Raw genomic sequence first — 18,704 nt, forward strand, 5'->3', positions numbered from 1 at the left:
AAGACAGAGTCCACGAAAAGCAGGAACTAAATACAAACTGACTGATGAGACAACAAGGCACAGTAGGACACGACATGAACGGAAGGAAAGATATGATTGGCTGATACACAAGGAGCAGAACTGACGAGACCAGATGGAGACAAAGACATAACGAGCAGACATTAACAGGAGACAGGAAAACAGATCATTGAAAACCTGAAAGCAAAATATAAACAAAAACACAGATCATGACAGTTCTGATCAAATTCCATTTAAAAAGTATGTGTATTGTATTACTGCGTCTATGAGCTTGCATTACATTTTTTTCTACCACTTGATTTGGCACATGCATTATTTTAAACGGACTGTAGTATTATGATACAATGTGCTTAACATGATAAATCTCAGGATCTTGAAATGTGATGAGCTCACGTAAACATTTTCATCAATTTACAGCACCAACAAAAATTAACCCTTAAGAAAATGTTCTTCTTCTCTTATGTTTCTCAGCCAACAGTTTCACCAGCCTCTTCAGCCGACATGGCCCCTATTTCCTCTGGTTCATCTACCTGGACCTCCTCAGGCATTCCCTTCTCCTTTGTCTCCATAGCGACAGGAATTGGCCCTTCCTCCAGTGGTAGTCAGGCAACGGTGGCATCTGTCGTAATCAGCACTTTACTAGCTGGACTTGGCTTCAGTGGAGGAGTCATTTCCTCTTTTCCTAGCTCAGTTTGGCCCAGCAGAGCACAAACATGCAATCTCACACCACAGCCCAATGAACACACCATGCCCAGCAAGGATGTCAGCACTCCTGTTGTCAAAAAATCCTCAGAGAAAGAGAAGAGTGAGATAGGGAATGAAGGCAGAGACAATGACACGTGTCAAGAAGATGATAGAGAAAGAGAAGAGGAGGATAAAGAGGAAGAAGAGGAAGAGGACAAAAATGAGAAGAAACGAAAGAAGGGGCCGGTAGAGTTGGTAGAGCAAGGGAGAAAGTATGACAGTCTAGATGGGAATGATCCAGCTTGTGGCAAACCCAACCCTACGGCAAAAGAGAAAGAAAGGAAGGGACCAGATCCAATTCATAGGCCAACTGCTGTAGAAGACCTCCGGGTGGTCTTCAACCTCTGTGTATTTGTCCATAACCACACCACTGTTACCACATTCTTGGTTCCTGAGGGTTACCCATTGATGCTTAGGCTGCAACCAGGGGAGGCCAGTGAACGTCTGCCCATCTCCATCCATACTGGTGAGTGGTGATATTCCACTACCTCACAATAATCTATCTATCTATCTATCTATCTATCTATCTATCTATCTATCTATCTATCTATCTATCTATCTATCTATCTATCTATCTATCTATCTATCTATCTATCTATCTATCTATCTATCTATCTATCTATCTCTCTATCTCTCTATCTATCTTGTTTGCATGTTCTCCCGTGCCTGCGTGGGTTTTCTCCGGGTACTCCGGTTTCTTCCCACATTCCAAAAACATGCACGGTAGATTATTTGAGGACTCTTTTTGTTTATTTGTGCCCCGCGAATGGCTGGTGACCAGTTCAGGGTATACCCGCCTCTTGCCCGAAGACAGCTAAAATAGGCGCCAGCACCCCAACGACCCTCGTGATCGTATTGTTACAGGTACTCAGTAAATTAGAATAGTGTCAAAAGCTTAATTTAGTTAGGTTTCAAAAAGTGAAACTCATGTTATGGAGATGCACAAAACAGTGAAATATTTCATAGTTTTCATATATGTATATAATTTTACAACTATCCCTTATGGCAAACGAAAATGCCAAATTCACCATCTCTATAAACTAGAATATTACAAAACAATCAATCAAGAAGCAAAATTATTTTTAATGTAGAAATTAGGGAGGAATTTGCCCTCTGAAAAGTATTTTCCCAAGTGTTAATTGAAGCTATATAATGTATGAATACTGAAATGAATGGACTTTTCTGCCACATTATTTATCGAGATGTACCTTTACATTTGGTCGCACTAACCTCCCACAGCTTTTGTTTGACCATTGGTTAAATCATCAGTAGTGACTGTTGAGGAGGCGTGTCTGAAGAACATTGCTTTTCCCATTCCGCAGTAATATAGTGCCCGAACAGTCCAGTCAAGTAGTTCTGCGTAGCTCTCGACGTCTGATGTAAGAGCAAAAACGAGGTTCGCGAAGGAATAAGTGTCCACGCCGCAGCATGTTATGAAACCCGGCACTGTCCATCCATCCATTTTCCAAGCCGCTTCTCCTCACTAGGGTTGCGGGCGTGCTGGAGCCTATACCAGCTAACATCGGGCAGGAGGCGGGGCACACCCTGAGGTGGTTGCCAGCCAATCGCAGGGCACATACAAACAAACAGCTGCCACCTGGCATTGTCCATAAGTTAAAAAAAGTAATAAAATTAGTAATAGCCCAGTCAATTTATTTTGCTCTGTTTGAATCATGGCTGGTTAGAGCGTCTGCCTCACAGTTCTGAGGAGCGCGGTTCAATCCCCGGCCCCGCCTGTATGGAGTTTGCATGTTCTCCCCGTGCCTGCGTGCGTTTTCTCCGGGCACTCCAGTTTCCTCCCACATCCCAAAAACATGCATGGTAGGTTGATTGACAACTCTAAATTGCCCATAGCTGTGAATGTGAGTGTGAATGGTTGTTTGTTTGTATGTGCCCTGCGATTGGCTGGCAACCAGTTCAGGGTGTACCCCACGTCTTGCCCTATGATAGCTGGGATAGGCTCCAGCACGCCCGCGACCCTAGTGAGGAGAAGCGGCTCAGAAAATGGATGGATGGATGTTTGAATCATGCTGTCCAAATACATCTTTTAAAGCTTGTAGGTTGCATACTGCTTGTTTTTATCCGGCACTTTTTTTCTCATTAGGGTGATTTCAGCGTAAATGTGATGTCATGTTTGTTGTATTTCCACCGACGTAGTTAAGCATTGACACTTGCGACATACCTGTTATACTTTTGTCTCCGACATGCTTGCCATCTGGGACATCCTTAACACTAAAATCAAAATACTTCCAAACGCCAGATTTGAAGGATGGTGTCGGATTTTTGTTATCAGGAGGGTCTATGGAACTAGCCATGTTGCAATGGCGCGTTAGCTTGGAGTGCGTTCGAAAATATCCTGTGGCGCTGCTCTGGAACAGTCAGGACCGCGTATTTTGAGAGTAGAGTTAGGGCGTCAGGGCGAATTTCCAAATGCACCCTTCCTTGATTGAAATGCACTCAACAATAAGGTGTAAGGTGGAGTAGCTTAGCACAGCTCTACCTATATGCAAGTGAATATCCAAAGTCATCAGCATTAACATTATTCCACAACATGCCCAAGTCCCACCGCAACCCTGCAATATTTTTCATTATACTACAGAGGGCGACTCCACATGAGGGCGCAAAGTCCCCGTACAAACGGCAATGATTTACATGTCATGATGTCGTTTAGGCTGTTCTTTGAGGTTCCAAGTCAAATGTCCTCTCTGGGTACTAAGTTATAAGCTTTCTCTATACCAACAAAGACACATTGTAGCTCCCTCTGACCTTCTCTGTACCTTTTCATCAACACCCTCAAGGCAAATAATGCATCTGTGGTACTCTTTCTAGGCATGAAACCATACTGTTGCTCGCAAATACTCACTTCGGTCCTGAGTCTTGCCTCCACTACTCTTTCCCATAACTTCATTGTGTGACTCATCAACTTTATTCTTCGATAGCTCCCACAGCTCTGCCCATCACCCTTATTCTTAAAAGCACACTTTTCCTCCATTCCTCAGGCATCTTCTCACCCGCTAGAATTGTGTTGAATAAGCTGGTCAAAACCTCCACAGCCACCTCTCCGAGATGCTTGCATACCTCCACAGGAATGTCATCAGGACCAACTGCCTTTCCATTTTTCATTCTCTTTAGTGCCTTTCTAACTTCCCCCATACTAATCATTGCTACTTCCACCACACTTGCCTCTTCTACTCGTGCTTCTCTCTTATTTTCCTCATTCATTAACTCCTAAAAGTATTCTTTCCATCTATCGTGCACACTATTGGCACCAGTTAACAAATTTCCATTTCCATCCTTAATTACCCTAACCTGATGCATTTTTTCACATCTCTATCTCCCCGTCTGGCCAACCTGTATAGATCTTACACTTCTTCTTTTGTGTCCAACCTTGCATACATGTCATCATATGCCTCTTGTTTGGTCTTTGCCCTATGTCGCATCTTGTGTATTCTTGTCTCCTCTCCTCTCCTCGGTCCTCCCAGTGTCCCAATTCTTCTCAGCTCTAAACTCTGTCCCTGTATGCTTTCCTGTTCTTAGAGGTTCCAAGTCAAACAAGCTGGATTTTAGGTGTCAAGCAAGCCCAAGCATGGTATGGTTTGCCTCGTGTGAGTCCACACCAATACAAATGTACAGTAATTCACTCAATGACAACAAAAGGTAAACATTAAAAATGTAAAAATGGTCACGTCTATTAACATCACACCCTACACTCTGTTTGGGACAGGTGTTCCATATGAGAACATAATGTTGTCTAGTTCTGCAAATGGCAATCCTAAGGATGAACCTTTGAATTAATCAGCACCTTTCACTGTGTTAATGTACAGTATTATTACTGCATTTTAGTCAGGCAACACCATGCCATTAGACAAGATAATGGAAGTAGTTCTCATCAAGTGTTTTGTAAGATGTTTATGACTAAAATGTTCAGCTTGGTAACAAAACAGCATTGGATGGGCTCTGAAGTAATAGAGGTCTCATGATCCAAGGTCTGAACCAGATAAGTGATGATGGATTGCAGTAATGTAAGGTGCCTCTGCTTACCAAAGACTTTCAGCAGTACACTGCATTAGCCAAGCAAATACCAAGGGACAATCAATTCAATTTCAAGTGCTATGAGAGAACCACAAAGCCAGACATTACTATGAACAAATGCAATTCGAGCATATTCCCCTGAAATACCTTTTGCAACCCTTTGTCAAAGCTCATTCTGTAAATTTTATTCTATTTGAGATGGCAGGACACAAGGTCAAACGCTTCAAAGTTATTTCACAAATGTGTTAAAGTAGTAACTCTATACATTGCAGTCATGACTTCTGGGAGTGGAAATTGTTTGTTTTTTTTAAAATCAAATTTCCCTTACAGTGTAGAGCACAGGTGTCAAACTCAAGGCCCGGGGGCCAGATCCGGCCCGCCACATCATTGCATGTGGCCCACGAAAGCAAATCATGTGCCTCAACGCCTGTGATTCTTGCTAAAATCTGTACCAAATTTTAAATTGTCATATATAATAAATAATGTTACAATACTGTAAGCATTTTTTGTTAAAAATCCCCCTTTTTTTGTTTTTACAGTAATGACTTCTGATTTCAGAATTGGTTATTCATCTATTTGTTGTGTATATGCAATAATATGAGCGATTAACCATTTATATGGGTTCACAGTCATAACGGCCCTCTGAGGGATATCGTAACTACAACGTGCCCCGTGACAAAAATTAGTTTGACACCCCTGGTGTAGCGGTATAATAGTAGCGCTCGTCAACAGTTGCGTTCTAGCTAACGTCATAACCTGCAAGTGAACGCTTCACTGGAAATGTAAATGTAATATGTTTACACAGAAACCTTTGAGGGAACATTATATATTGATGACATATAATTCTTATGCAGCTTCACAAAGTTACAAAAATAATAATTAAAACAACTCTCAGCATGCTGCAATAAAGTTATCTAACACTGCAAGCTACACTCACAATAATTAACAGTGAGAAATTAACAGCATTTTTTTAAAGGAATAATTTGGTAGCGCTTTTATTTGGGATGTCGTTAGAGCTTACAAGTTGTCATAATTGTAGTGCTTTATCAAAAGACAAATGACATTTTGTTCAGTTAACATTGCCTACAAATTATTATTATTTCTAGTTTTTTTTTAATCTTTCAACTTCTCCTTTCCTAATAGAATTGTTTGTTTGTACTTAATCAACCCAATATTGTGGAGTGTCGAAGCATTTTGAAAGTTTAAGGACATTGACAAGACACTGATTCTCACACGAATAACAACATGCAGATCAGAATGAAGTTGAATCTCAACTTCTTTGTCAAAACTGCTTCTTAGTTTGTTCTCAATATGTCCCCCTCCCTATTTTCAATCCACCAAGCACTTACTTTCCTTTTTTTTTACTTCCCTTGTTTCTTACCTCCATCCCTGTCCTCTTTTATGCATATCCTCTTTTTTCCCTCCTCTCTCGTACTCTTCCACCCCCTCAATGTCTTTGTATGTCCCTCCCTTCTTGCTCAGATCTTAGTGTTGGCCTACTTTCACACATGGGGAGAAGAGAAGAGGCTCGGAGGCTTGATTCAGTTGTAGGAGGGGAGAAGGCCTTGTTCTATATATAGCTACATTTCCTTGCATGGTTTGTGTTGGATGAACAAATGACAGTGAATATCTCACTTCACACCCTTGCTTCTGATTGCATTAAGAGGTTCACATATTCATGTATTAATTTTTTGTTATTTTAAGAGCAAACAGAAGTAGAAAGGAACTGAAGCAGGCAGTGTCTTGGGTCTTTTATCAGGCAGTGTCTTGGGTCTTTTATCCCTCTACTATGCATGTATGTTGAAGCAGAAGATGTCAAGATAGAGATCAAGTGAAGCAGTAACGTTGTACGACATGGGCCTAGTCTAATGTGGCGACTGGCTCGAGGCATAACAGCAGATTGAAAGCCATGGGAGCTGGCATCACTGCTGCATCAGCTAAACTAGGTAGGTGGTGGTGATGCCAGCTGAGACTAAGAGATTTGAATTGAATAAATCCTCCTAATCATTCAGAGCTGTGTGGTGTCTGGCTGCAGTCATCAGGCAGAACCTGCTCCCAGAAACTGTGTCTATCTCAGGGCGGGGAAGATATTAGCTCGGAATCTGCCTCGATGGGATTTGCCTTCCTTAAAATGGATTAGATTTGTTGCATGCATATTGACAGTATCATGTATTCATTTTCATTATACCTAACCTGAAAAATAAACTCTAAACCAGGGGTCATCAACCATTTTGAGCCTAAGAGCTATTTCGTGGGTACTTGTTAATGCGAAGCACTCCCAGATGTACAGTATACACACTTCTGAAATGACAAATTTGCTCAGATTACTTGTTATAAATAATAATTCAATTCAATTTTATTTATATATCGCCAAATCACAACAGAAGTTGTCTTAGGGAACTACATGGAGCAGATCTAAAACCACACTCCTCACTTAGTAAAAGACTAACTGAGCAAGCACCATGCAATGGAGGTAAGGAAAAACTCCCTCTTGGGAAGATACTGTACCTCGAGCAGACCCAAAACTAGATTGGTTAGAGTAGAAAAAGAGAGAGAGAGTGAGACAGAGAGAGAGAGGAGAGAGAGAGAGAGAGAGAGAGGTGCATTTTTTGGCTGTACCTCTAAAAAGCACAAGCAGCCTCTATTATTGGGAGGGCGAAGAGAGTGGTTAGTTTCAGAGATCAGAACATGCAGCACTACAGCTGTTGAGCAGTTCAACAAGGAAACGCACTAAGGTGGAGAGCACCCAACAAAACTGCGAGGGAAAATACAGTTATAGAGGAAACGGGTACAGTGCGTGATGGTACATGAGGCATGGAGTCGCAGAAGTGTGAGAAAAAAAATAGCTATCCATCATCCGTTTCACGCGAGCTTTAGCATCAATCAACGTCCGATAAATAATGATGTTCATCTATGTGAAGGGTCAGATCTTTGTTATGATTTCTCACAATAATTCGAAACAATTATTTCACAAGGTAGGAAACCAATAAATATCAATATGCAAAACTTCATTTCTATAAATCTCTGCAAGTGTTCTTTTACAACATTCTGAGGAAATCACAAGGTCCCATCATCGGTGAACTATTTTAAGAACAGGCTCGCAGGCTACTTATGTGGTCCTTGGGGGCTACCTGGTGCCAGTGAGCACCATGTTGGTGACCCCTGCTGTAAACTACAAACAGGAAAAAAATAAAAATTTTGACAAAAGGAAATGTTTTTTGCATTTAACCTATCCCAGAGGAGCAGTGAGCAGTAACTAATTAACCTTTCATGTTTTGGGTAAACTGGAGAAAATGCAAACTCAATAAAAAAGGGCCCCAAATTAGGTTCAGTGGTTCAAGCTGGCCAACAGAGTGGACAACTGGTTAGCACATTTGCCTCATAGTTCTGGGGACCAGGGTTCAAATTCGCCTCGCCTGTGTGGAGTTTGCATGTTCTCCCCGTGCCTGCGTGGGTTTTCTCCGGGCACTCCGGTTTCCTCCCACATCCCAAAAACATGCATGGTAGGTTAATTAAAGATGCTAAATTGCCCGTAGGTGTGAAAGTGAGTATGAATGGTTGTTTGTTTATGTGGGCTGGCGACCAGTTCAGGGTGGAGCCACCCTCTGGCCTGCAGTTAGCTGGGTTAGGCTCCAGCACGCCCGCGACCCTTGTGAGGATAAGCTGTACGGAAAATGGATGGATGGATGAATGGTTCCAGCTCGAAGTGACCCATAGTATACCTTCTTGCTCTGAGGCACCAGTGTTAACCACTCTTTCACCATGCCACCACTCTTTTGTATAATAGGCGCCAATTATATACAATCGGCAATAAAAATACCTTTCCAAATAAGTACTTTAGTCCATCCATCCATCCATTTTCTCCACCGCTTTATCCTCACAAGGGTCGCGGGCGTGCTGGAGCCTATCCCAGCTATCTACGGGCCAGAGGCTGGCTACACCTTGAACTGGTCGCCAGCCAATCGCAGGGCACATATAAACAAACAACTATTCACGCACAGATTCACACCTACGGGAAATTTAGAGTTTCCAATCAACCTACCATGCATGTTTTTGGGATGTGGGAGGAAACCGGAGTGCCGGGAGAAAACCCACGCTGGCACGGGGAGAACATGCAAACTCCACACAGGCGGGCTTTGAACCCTGGTCCTCAGAACTGTGAGGCAGACGTGCTAACCAGTACTTTGGCCGTCATTTGTAATTATGATTATGATGAATATTTCCTTTTTCACTGACAATCTTGTTGCAGTTTTAGTGTGATCAGTGAAAGGTTGGGCTTGACCCCTAGTTATCCCTAAATCGTAATTGTTTATCTTACCCAGAAATGATGGTTGACAGGGATAGGCTCCAGCACGCCCACGACCCTAGTGAGGATAAGCGGAACGGAAAATGAATGAATTAACCTACCACGCATGTTTTTGGGGGATTTGGGAGGAAACTGGAGTACCCGAGGAAAACCACAGGCACGGGGAGAACATGCAAACTCTTTGAACGGGTCCTCAGAACTGGGAGGCAGACGTGCTAACCAGACAGCCACTGTGCCGTCCATAAACATATGTAGTATATATAAATTTTACTTAATAAAATGTTTTTGTTCATTTAAGTCTTATAGTTGTAAATGTGCTTTTTTTTTATTATCAGTGAAATATTTTTTATATATATGTTGTGACTGAACAATATTGTATGACCTGTCTTACCTGTGCTGAAAGGGGACAACCAACTTTTTTCTCGTATTTGGGATATAATATTGTCACTATGGTGCCTCATTAAACACGTGAAATATGAATTAAAATCGTCCACGCATTCCTGCGTTCCAGATGTTTTTCTGCAGAGAGCCCTGAAATTAGGTCATTCGAATACGTCACTATCGAAGATCTCCACCTTCCCTTTCCACTCCCGAGCCAGTGCTGTCAACATAACAAACGTGTGTTCTCATAAGTGGGTCTTCTACACGGAGGCAACCAATCAGAGAAAAGTGGGCAGTCTTAGCCAACTGTAGACAAAGCGGATAAAAAAACTTGGTCAAACAGAAGTAGCTGTCAGAGAGGCCTTTTCTGGACACTTATATGACAAAATCAAGGTCAAACTAATTGACACTTTTATACTAAATCCATGTTAGTCACTCTATGGAGGTCTAAATAGCCGAAACCTTTAGCCGGACCTTTAAATGAAGTAATGACTTCCCACAGACCTGTAATACCGATTGTTCCGGATATTGGGGGAAAATAATTCCAGCATCCGACATTATCGGCCAGTACTGCGCTGTGTCCAGCCTCCGTGACGAAAACTTCACAAATTATTTCGATGAAATAAACGCTACATTGTTTGAAAGAAGAGAGGGAAAAAAAGCTGCTTAGGGTCACACTATTTTATTACGCCCCCTAGGCAAAAGCTCTCTTTGCGTCCGGTGTCAAGTCACTAATCATCGCTTCCATGGTAGCGAATAAACTACACTTCTTACCATGCTTCTTACATGTATCGTTTACGTTATCGCAATGGGAGGCCGAGGAGTGGGGAGGAACTCGACTTCACTTAAACATACATGTTTGAAGATAGGTAATGACTGAAAACATGTGCAAAGACTGAAATCTGTGTAGTACTCACTTGTGGAGATATAGCATTAAACTGTTTTTCACCAGTTTAGTTTTCCACTGAACCCACGCAGGCACAGGGAGAACATGAAAACTCCACACAGGCGGGGCCCGGGATTTGAACTCCGGTCCTCAGAACTATGAGGCAGATGTGCTAACCAGTCGTACACCGTGCCGCTTAGCGTATATTAGTTGAATAAAAATGTAATTAATTTAGGAGAAAAGAATGAGCTGGAAGCGACGCCTGCGTTACTTCCGGTTTAGCGTAATTTTAAATTACAGCGCTATAAATCAAGCTATTTTATCTCAAAAGATAAAGGCACCATGTCACTTTTAGATGTATAAAACTTCAGGACAAAGTGATGACAAACCTTTTATCCTCAGTCTCGTAATTTGAAGGTTGCTACATGAATTAGATACGAGTTCTAGACGACCAGAGGTTTTTTTTCCTCAAACCCAAACACGCACAACAATCCAGGTAGTGAATTTTATGGAAAATTTAATGATCTAACATGGGGAATCTACAGAGAGGCAATACAGAAAAAAAACACACAAAACAAACAAAGGACAGACGAACATTGGCACAGGAAACTGACTCGTGATGTGAGGTTGGTAGTGAGCATGGGATGACAATGCGTATAGCTGGAATTCCTGTTCTCGTTGGTTTAAAACCCAAATATGCACTAATCTGCAATTTTAGTAGACCTCAAGTTTGACGTGTGTAGACCAATTCAGGCAGGCGTGTCGACTTTCCGGGGGTTGGCAAGAGCACTCACGAGGGAAAAGGAAAAGGAAGGAAAGAGAAAAAGACGCACTTCAAATACAGGTTGGCCCCCGCGCTGGCAGTGGCGATGTTTGCCATGCGGTCAGGGAAAACCCGCACCGCAATTACTTCCCAACGGAGCCTCATCCGTAAACTGCCCCACACCCGAAAGGGTAGCTTTGGGGAGTTGGCAGGTGCTCCCTGCGGTCCACGTTTGGCAGCGCGGCAGGGAAGTTTGGTGTCTCCCAGCCTCCGCCACCTCGTGGTATGAGGTGATGGATCCTCGGGCTGGGCCAGACCTTCAGCAGGTGGAACAACGAGAGAGAGAGGGAGAGAGAGAGCGTGAGACAAAGGAGCTACGGCCTTTTATCCGCTTCATAGAGCGAGGCCGGCCACCTTTGACCAAATGGAAGGCAGACCGTGCCTCTAGAATCGCATTTCATTTTAGTATAATTTGTGGTTTAAAACCAGCGGAATAAAATATTAATTATTGGATTTAAGATAACGAGACCATTGTTCCGCTTTGCCTTGTCATGCGCCCATCCTCTTTAATCCCGGTAACAAATGTTTCAAGTGTATGTGATTGTTGGGAAGATTAATATTTGCAACGTGGCATTCGTGTTGTGGGGTGAAACATTTCATTCGGTTCAGTTGACAAACAGATTTGACATCAGAGATTCTAATTTGCAGAAATACAGTCACTAGTGGCGTTCATGTAAAATTCTTAAAATATTATATCACATTCAAGTCCAGTGAAGATTGTAATTACGTAATCCGGGTTTGCAGTAGATTTCCGCTACCTGTGGGTGTCGCTAGTGCTCTGTCCAAACTCCCAGCCCGGATGGGCAAATCTCTTTACAGGCAGCGGGAAAGAGAACTCTTTGTTGTTGAGGCTCTCCAGGCTGGAAGTTAATTAATTTAATGTCCGGGTGCGAAACCAGAAGTCTGTGTCTCGGCTTTGATACTACTGCCTTGTAATTTATTTCGCGTCTGTGTGTGAAGTGAAATCTGGCATCCCCGTGGTTGTCTCCCTCGGCGGGGGAGTGGCGACAGCGATGCTGTTTGGTCTGGAGTGTGGAGAAAGAAAGAGAAAGAAAAGCTTCAGCGGTCAGGTGTAGACACATCAATCAAGGAGAGGGAAGGTGCCTAGTAGAGATTCTAATCTTGGGGAGAGCTGAATCCTAGAGAGAGGTCCACGGGGCTATTTAGGTCAAGGAGGTCCTCTCCTGTCTGTATGGGGGTAAAATGGCGGTCGTAACTCAGCGTTGCGCTTAGGGCTGGCGTGTTGACTAGCCATTTGGACCCAACAATTTCCACATGAGTCGTAGTAACCTGGTAGCGAGGTGTAGCTTCTGCTCTACACCGTGACCCATCCTTCATAGGCTTCCGGCCACAAATCCCATCCGCTACATCTCGGATGAACGGCTTACTGGGACACAGGTAATGAATGTCTTTTGTGAGGATGCACTGTGCAAATTTGGCGCCAGATACAGATCAGGATTCTGATCATGATAGGCGACTACCGCGCGAGTACTGATTCGGACGTAAGTGTCGCTTTGCCAGATGACAACATTAATTACGTCTTTTAGGCGATAGATGTTGCGGGAGTCGATAATTGGGAGTGTAACCAGGAAGGCGATTTCTTGGAATTCAGTGTTGACATACAAGACAGTGGAACTCCCGAGAGAAAAAGCCAGGGCTAATGGGGCTTGCTAGAGCTTTAGAAAGGATGCTTTCGACTAAGCTCAAGGGTACCAAGTATGGAGGAATTCTACCCATTGCTAAGTTGTCGATGGAGGCCGGGATTTCACGTAGCATGTCATTCGTCAATGTGATAACAATGTCTGTGAGCATAATCCGTTAGGAGCAGTGACAACAGAGAGGTTATGATCTGCCTATTTCGGTTAAGGGTTGAACTGCAAGCGTTGAGAACTAAGATGGCTACTCTTAGCGCGTTACTTAACGACCAGGAATTGGTTACCTCGTTAGCCATGCGTTGTCGTGTTGTGGGGATTTCGGACTGGAAGCTCCGAGGTTGTGTGGTGCGAGGGCTACACGCGTCACTGGTGGGGGCGCTGCTGATACCTGTTATTTTGGTCGTTATGTTTTTGGTTTGCAGCAGAGCAGCGCATTTGGTTTCACCGATGTCTCGGTCAGGCATCTGCGTTGGCGGACTTGGTGTAGTCCTTGGCGTAGCAAGGAGGCTGTCACGGAGGTTGGACCTGCTTGGCTGGTCCGGTCTCAGTGTGTTGACCATCCTTGCTTTCGTGCATTTTGTATCGTGGGCGGATGTGACCCCCCTTTCGCACCGTGAGGGCACTAATGGCTGTGAAGGGCACTTCACGGAGGCGCAAAAACAAAAGTCCACGATAAGGCAAATGAGCAGGTGCAAAGCCAAGGATAAACCAAAGTCAAGCATGCGCAGCACGCAGGAAGGAAGAAATGAAGGAGTGCCGGCCAAGGCGTGCCACAGAAAGATCAAATGAAAAGCAGACAACTTCGACATCATGAACAACGTGGAACCGAAGAGGAAGGCTTGGAACCAGCACAGAAGGAGGCGTGCATCATTAGTGGTTGCTGCAGGTGCAATAGAAGAGGCGTTGCCCAAGGGGGCAAAAGGTGGGCAGGGTGGGGAAAATGGCATAGAGGTGCACTTTGCAAGTTCCAGAGACGAAGTGCATGGGGAGTCCGACGTCTCTAAGGAGAGACAAAACCCACATGCTGTTGAAGCCATGCATGTGTGAATGTCACAAAAGAAGCAAGATGACTTAGCGGCCATCGAAGGAGTGGGCCAGCCATGGGGAGCGGTCACCATGAAGCTCAGTGTAATGGCTGAAAATGCAGTGCATTGATTAGGGACAGAGTCCACAAAATGCGTTTCAAAGGGCGCAACTTTACTATTTATCAGGGGGTCGAGTGGGCTCAAATGTTTGAGGGAAGGTCCCGTATCACAAGAGAGACCCCTGGTGGACCTGTTTGGCATCACAGGTGCGCTCCCCCCTTTTGTAAGATCGTCAACTGGTTGCGGTTGTTTTGGAGGGGTTGGAATGCAGACCATGTGCAAGTCGGTCAGGCCGCAGTCAAGTGAGTCTTTAGCGAATGACGCGGCGTGTTTGATTAGCATTTCCCGCAAACACTGTTATTCCTCATCTGAATTTATGGCATCAGCATCCACTAGGACCTGCTGCATGTGGATTTCAAAGTCGGGATAAGGGAGTTACCGGTGTTGGAGCATTGGTTCGCGAGGAGTCGCAGGAGAGGCGCTTTCGGGTGCAGCAGGGATTGTACTGAGTGTACAGATCACCAGGTGTTGGTCTGTAGCCAGGTCCACTCTGATGATGTCATCACCCTCAGTAGGTCCCACCGGAACAGGAGCAATGTGTCGCAAAGGAACAGTGCGTTGTACTCTCCTGAAGTATTGCTATGCAATGGGAAGAGGTGTAGTGGAAGGGGACAATCACGGGGACCATGAGATTGAAGTCATGGAAGTCGGAACAGATCAAGAGGCCAAGCCTAGTTGATCTGGGGATCTGGATGTTGTTCCCTGTGTGGTTGTGAATCAGCAGCACGGTTGTCCGGGAAGCGTCTCGGAGGGTTATGGCATGCAGCGACAAACCCAGGTTGTTAAACTCCGGCAAAGGCTGAAAGAACGCATGTGGACTGGTTACTGATTGGTTAGCGCATGCAACCAGTCGAATAGGGAAGTTAACAGTCGACGCTTTTACTATAACTTTGTCTTCCCTCAAAACGTGTCGGGGACCATTTGTACCAACTTAAGGTTTAATGGTTGAAAAACACGGTTGGCGGAGTTTCTATTAGCGCGCGACCATAAAACATTGTTAATGGTGTCAACTTGAACGGCCAGTTGGACAAGGACATCCACGTCTACATAAGTTTTATCCGGCAAATTGGGTACGACTAGGAAGCAGTGCGTTAACGAGCGAAGGTTCCATTGCAGGTTCAGGGCGCATACGCCCACTGCAGTGACGGCAGACGCCGTTAATTGAAGGTCAGGATGCTAAAGTCATAGGGTGTCGAACAGTGCCTAAGAAATTGCCGAGTAGTCAGCCCACAAGGCCAGGATGACGTCGTCCGTCGGGCACTCATGCAAATTAATCCCACCAGCAACATTGGGGCTGTAGCGCTCTTCGTGTGGTGGTTGGACAAGATGGCAGAGAAACTTGTCAAGTTCTCAAAGTAGGTTCAGCGGTGGTGTGAGGGCTACAGGTGACTCGCCGGTGTCGTCAATGGGGCTGTCGTCACTTGAGGGTGTGCGGCCTGACAGGTCGCCGTCCTCCTAGTGGCACTAGGCACCAGTCTGAGGACAGTTCCCGAGTTGGTGCTAGTAACGCCTGTTCCACCTGCGCCCACAGCTGAAGATTTTTGTAATCAATTAGTGCTGGCCTGGCCAACCCGCGGCTCGCGAGCCTCATGCGGCTCTTTAACTAGTTTCATGCGGCTCTTCAGGAGCTGTCACATGACATGCGTCAAAAATGCTTGGCTGGCGCTGTCATTCACTCCTCCTACAGCTAGATGGCACACTGACCATGTAAGCCTGTTTGAGTGACGTCAAACGAGCGACGAGAGAATCTTTGGTGTGACATCATTTGTGTTGTAAACAATTTCCGTCAAGTTACCTCTTGAAATGGCAGGGAAAAAAAGCACAGCCAAACGAAAATATGAAGAAGAACACAGGACGTTTTTGCCAGAGTGGGAGAGTTTATATTTTTTTTGTTAAACGTAATGGCAAGCCGATCTGCCTTATATGTCACGCAGCATTAGCGCATTTCAAAGCTTCAAATCTTCAGCGTCACTTCAGCTCACTCCACCCTAACATCGAACAGGAATTTCCAAAAGGGACTGAACTTCGCAAGAAGAAGTTGGTCGCTTTGAAAAGCAAGGCAGAAAAGCAGGTGCAGTTTTTCAGAAAAATTACAAAACACTCGGAGACCGTAACGCTTGCATCATATCAGCTGGCTTGGAAGCCAGACTGTTTGAAAGCCCCGCTCGTCACAGATGAGGCTGCGGCTGAGTTGGAGATGATCGACCTTTGTGAGGAGGATCAACTGAAAGCTGTTTTAAGGGAAGGGACCGTTGAGTTCTGGAAAAGTGTGGCCAATTGAAAAATACCCCAACATCAAACGAGCTGCGCTTAAGATACTGTCCATGTTTGGGTCAACGTACGTCTGCGAGTCTGTGTTTTCTACCCTGAAACTGTGAAATCAAAGCATCGATCTGTTCTGACTGACACTCATTTGAAAGAATTGCTTAGAGTGGCAACAACAGAATACAAGCCAGATTTGAAGAGGATTGTTCAAGATAAGGAATGCCAGAAGTCTCACTAAGCAGCATAGTAAGAGAAAGATGTTATTGAAAATTATTATATTATTGTTTGTGGACTTGCTTGAACTGAGAGTTTGTGTGTGTGAGACAGTGCACACAATGTTAACTGTTGAAAATTACTGATATTATCATGTTGGTGTGGTTATTTTCATTAGATCTGGCTGAGCAGAGGTCTGTGTATGCGTGCATACATGATTAAAAGATGATGTTCATGTGTACCCGTGTATGTGGCTCTTTGCAGTAACACAGAAAAAAAAGTGGCTCTTAGTCTCTGACTAGTTGGCCACCCCTGAATTAGTGGCTCGAAGCGGCAGAGCAGGTCTTGGCCGATGAGCAGGGGCACGGTTTCAATTGGAGACACGTAGACCGGATGGAGTAACGTCATGGGGCCAATTGTCCAGTGGAGCATAGTTAAGGTGTTGAGCTCGGTGTTCGTCACTGAAAATGTGCAGATAGTTAGTGTGCAGCGTTGCAGTTGAAGGTGGTGGCCACTGGCTTGTAGCAATGTCAGAAGTTGATTGAACACTGCGTGGGACAACAGTGATGTCTGCCGCAGGGTCAATCAGAGCTTTGCGGACAAGCTCGTGTTCAAGTGTAACGGTTAAATAGAAATTTCGAGAAGTACCTTTAGCGGTTAGTTCACCCAAAAGCTGTCGGAGTGGCAGAACGTTATTTAGTAGCGTGATGTCACGCGAGTCAGGGGCCTCGCCTGGACGGCACGAGAGGGGTTTAGGGATTGGTCGTCACAAAGCACTGGGATAAGTCAGAGAGTCGGCGGACAGCTATCGAGCTAATTGTAGCTCATGCCTGACATGGGCTAACTCATCCTCTTGGTCCTGGAGCTGTTGTTGGAGGCGAGACAGCTCCGTCTTCAGGACTGACATCTGTGTCTTGAGCTCGTAGGACTGTTCCATCTCTTTGGAGCATTCTGCTTTGAGCGTTTCGGTGCGTTCGGTGAGCCGTTGGATGTCACCAGAAGCTTGACGCAGCAGAAGAGTTGCTCGCTGATGTGGGCAATCTCAGCTTAAGCGTTTTCTAGCCGGTTATATTAGTTCGCTCGAGATAGGGGCTTGGGCTTTATCATCGTCATAGTTTAATTCACCGCTGTCTTTAGACGGCAACTGTGCAGCCTCAGCTGCAGCAGTGAGGTTGGCTATCCGAGCCTCCGCATCATTGCGTTGCATTTCAAAATCAAGGAGCGGGCTTTAGCCAAGTGACGGAAGATGGCGGTATTGCTGTACCAATGCAGCGCCTTCCATTATTAAAGCTCGTTATAGTCTCCATTGTAAATCTCAAAACTAGTTAACAATACCAAGCATAGAGCTTTAAAACACAATCACGGCGTCTGCGTTTAAAAAAACGAACTAAAACAGAGGGTTTTAAATTAATGTTTCAAAAGCAACGACCCAAGATGAACGTGATGCCTTAGCAGGCATTCGGTAATAGCTTTCTCGCGGCTGAGCAGCGACGAGTTAGCAAACAGCTTCCAATCACGCAACCGGAAGTTGCATGTGGAATGAATGTCCACGAGGGGGCACTCGAGGACAACCCAAAGCTTATGCCATGGATCGAGGCCACGAAGGAGTGACCAACGTGGCGATGTCACGATGATGTCACGTCTCCCCAACAGAAGACGGAAAACTGCGAAGCCTTAAGTCTAAATGACAAAATCGCGTTCGACGCAGATGCTTGTGGTTTCAACACAAAGCGAAAATGGGGACCGTTGTGGGTCCCACGTGTTTGTTTTTTTTCAACCCGCAGAGCAAACACTTTAGCTCGGAGCTTGCCTGACATACAACAAGGATTCCCGGTATAACGACGCCTCTAGTGGTGGCCAGTGACTTCCCAAATCTCCTATTTACACAGCGAAGCTCAGAATAAAATTCCCAAAACCACAACGGGCATATAGCTAGTCTGGTTAGCTACTCCAGACGCTATAACGGGAAAAAAACAAGACAAGACCCATACAAACGCTCAGAATTCATGACCCGTTTGCGATTCTCGAAGGCCTTTTCAAACAGAACTTTAGGTAGGGAATCTTCCTACAGTTAAAAGCATGCAGCGCACAAAACGTATATCCAAATAACATTTGCAATGCAACAAATTATAGTTTCACTAGGGCTAATCTTAGTTTCTCTCGTTAACAAGTGCTCGGAACTTGGTCACTATGGTAACGGAATGTGCTCACACATAGACAACATACCTCAACCTAG

The 18,704-nt window shown here is 44.7% G+C and overlaps 1 protein-coding gene across 4 annotated transcripts in view; it reads left to right on the forward strand.

The window, feature by feature from the left end:
- The window catches only part of LOC133483561 (receptor-type tyrosine-protein phosphatase gamma-like), a 499,015-nt gene that overhangs the window by 393,859 nt on the left and 86,452 nt on the right, over window positions 1-18,704 (forward strand). For all 4 annotated transcript variants that reach the window (XM_061784954.1, XM_061784955.1, XM_061784956.1 and 1 more), the window contains exon 12: window positions 490-1,228. In XM_061784954.1, the coding sequence (XP_061640938.1) occupies window positions 490-1,228 (739 nt within the window). The remainder of the gene's footprint in view (window positions 1-489; window positions 1,229-18,704) is intronic.

The sequence above is a fragment of the Phyllopteryx taeniolatus genome, chromosome 9 (assembly GCF_024500385.1).
Source record: "Phyllopteryx taeniolatus isolate TA_2022b chromosome 9, UOR_Ptae_1.2, whole genome shotgun sequence".
In the NCBI taxonomy this organism is placed as follows: domain Eukaryota; kingdom Metazoa; phylum Chordata; class Actinopteri; order Syngnathiformes; family Syngnathidae; genus Phyllopteryx; species Phyllopteryx taeniolatus.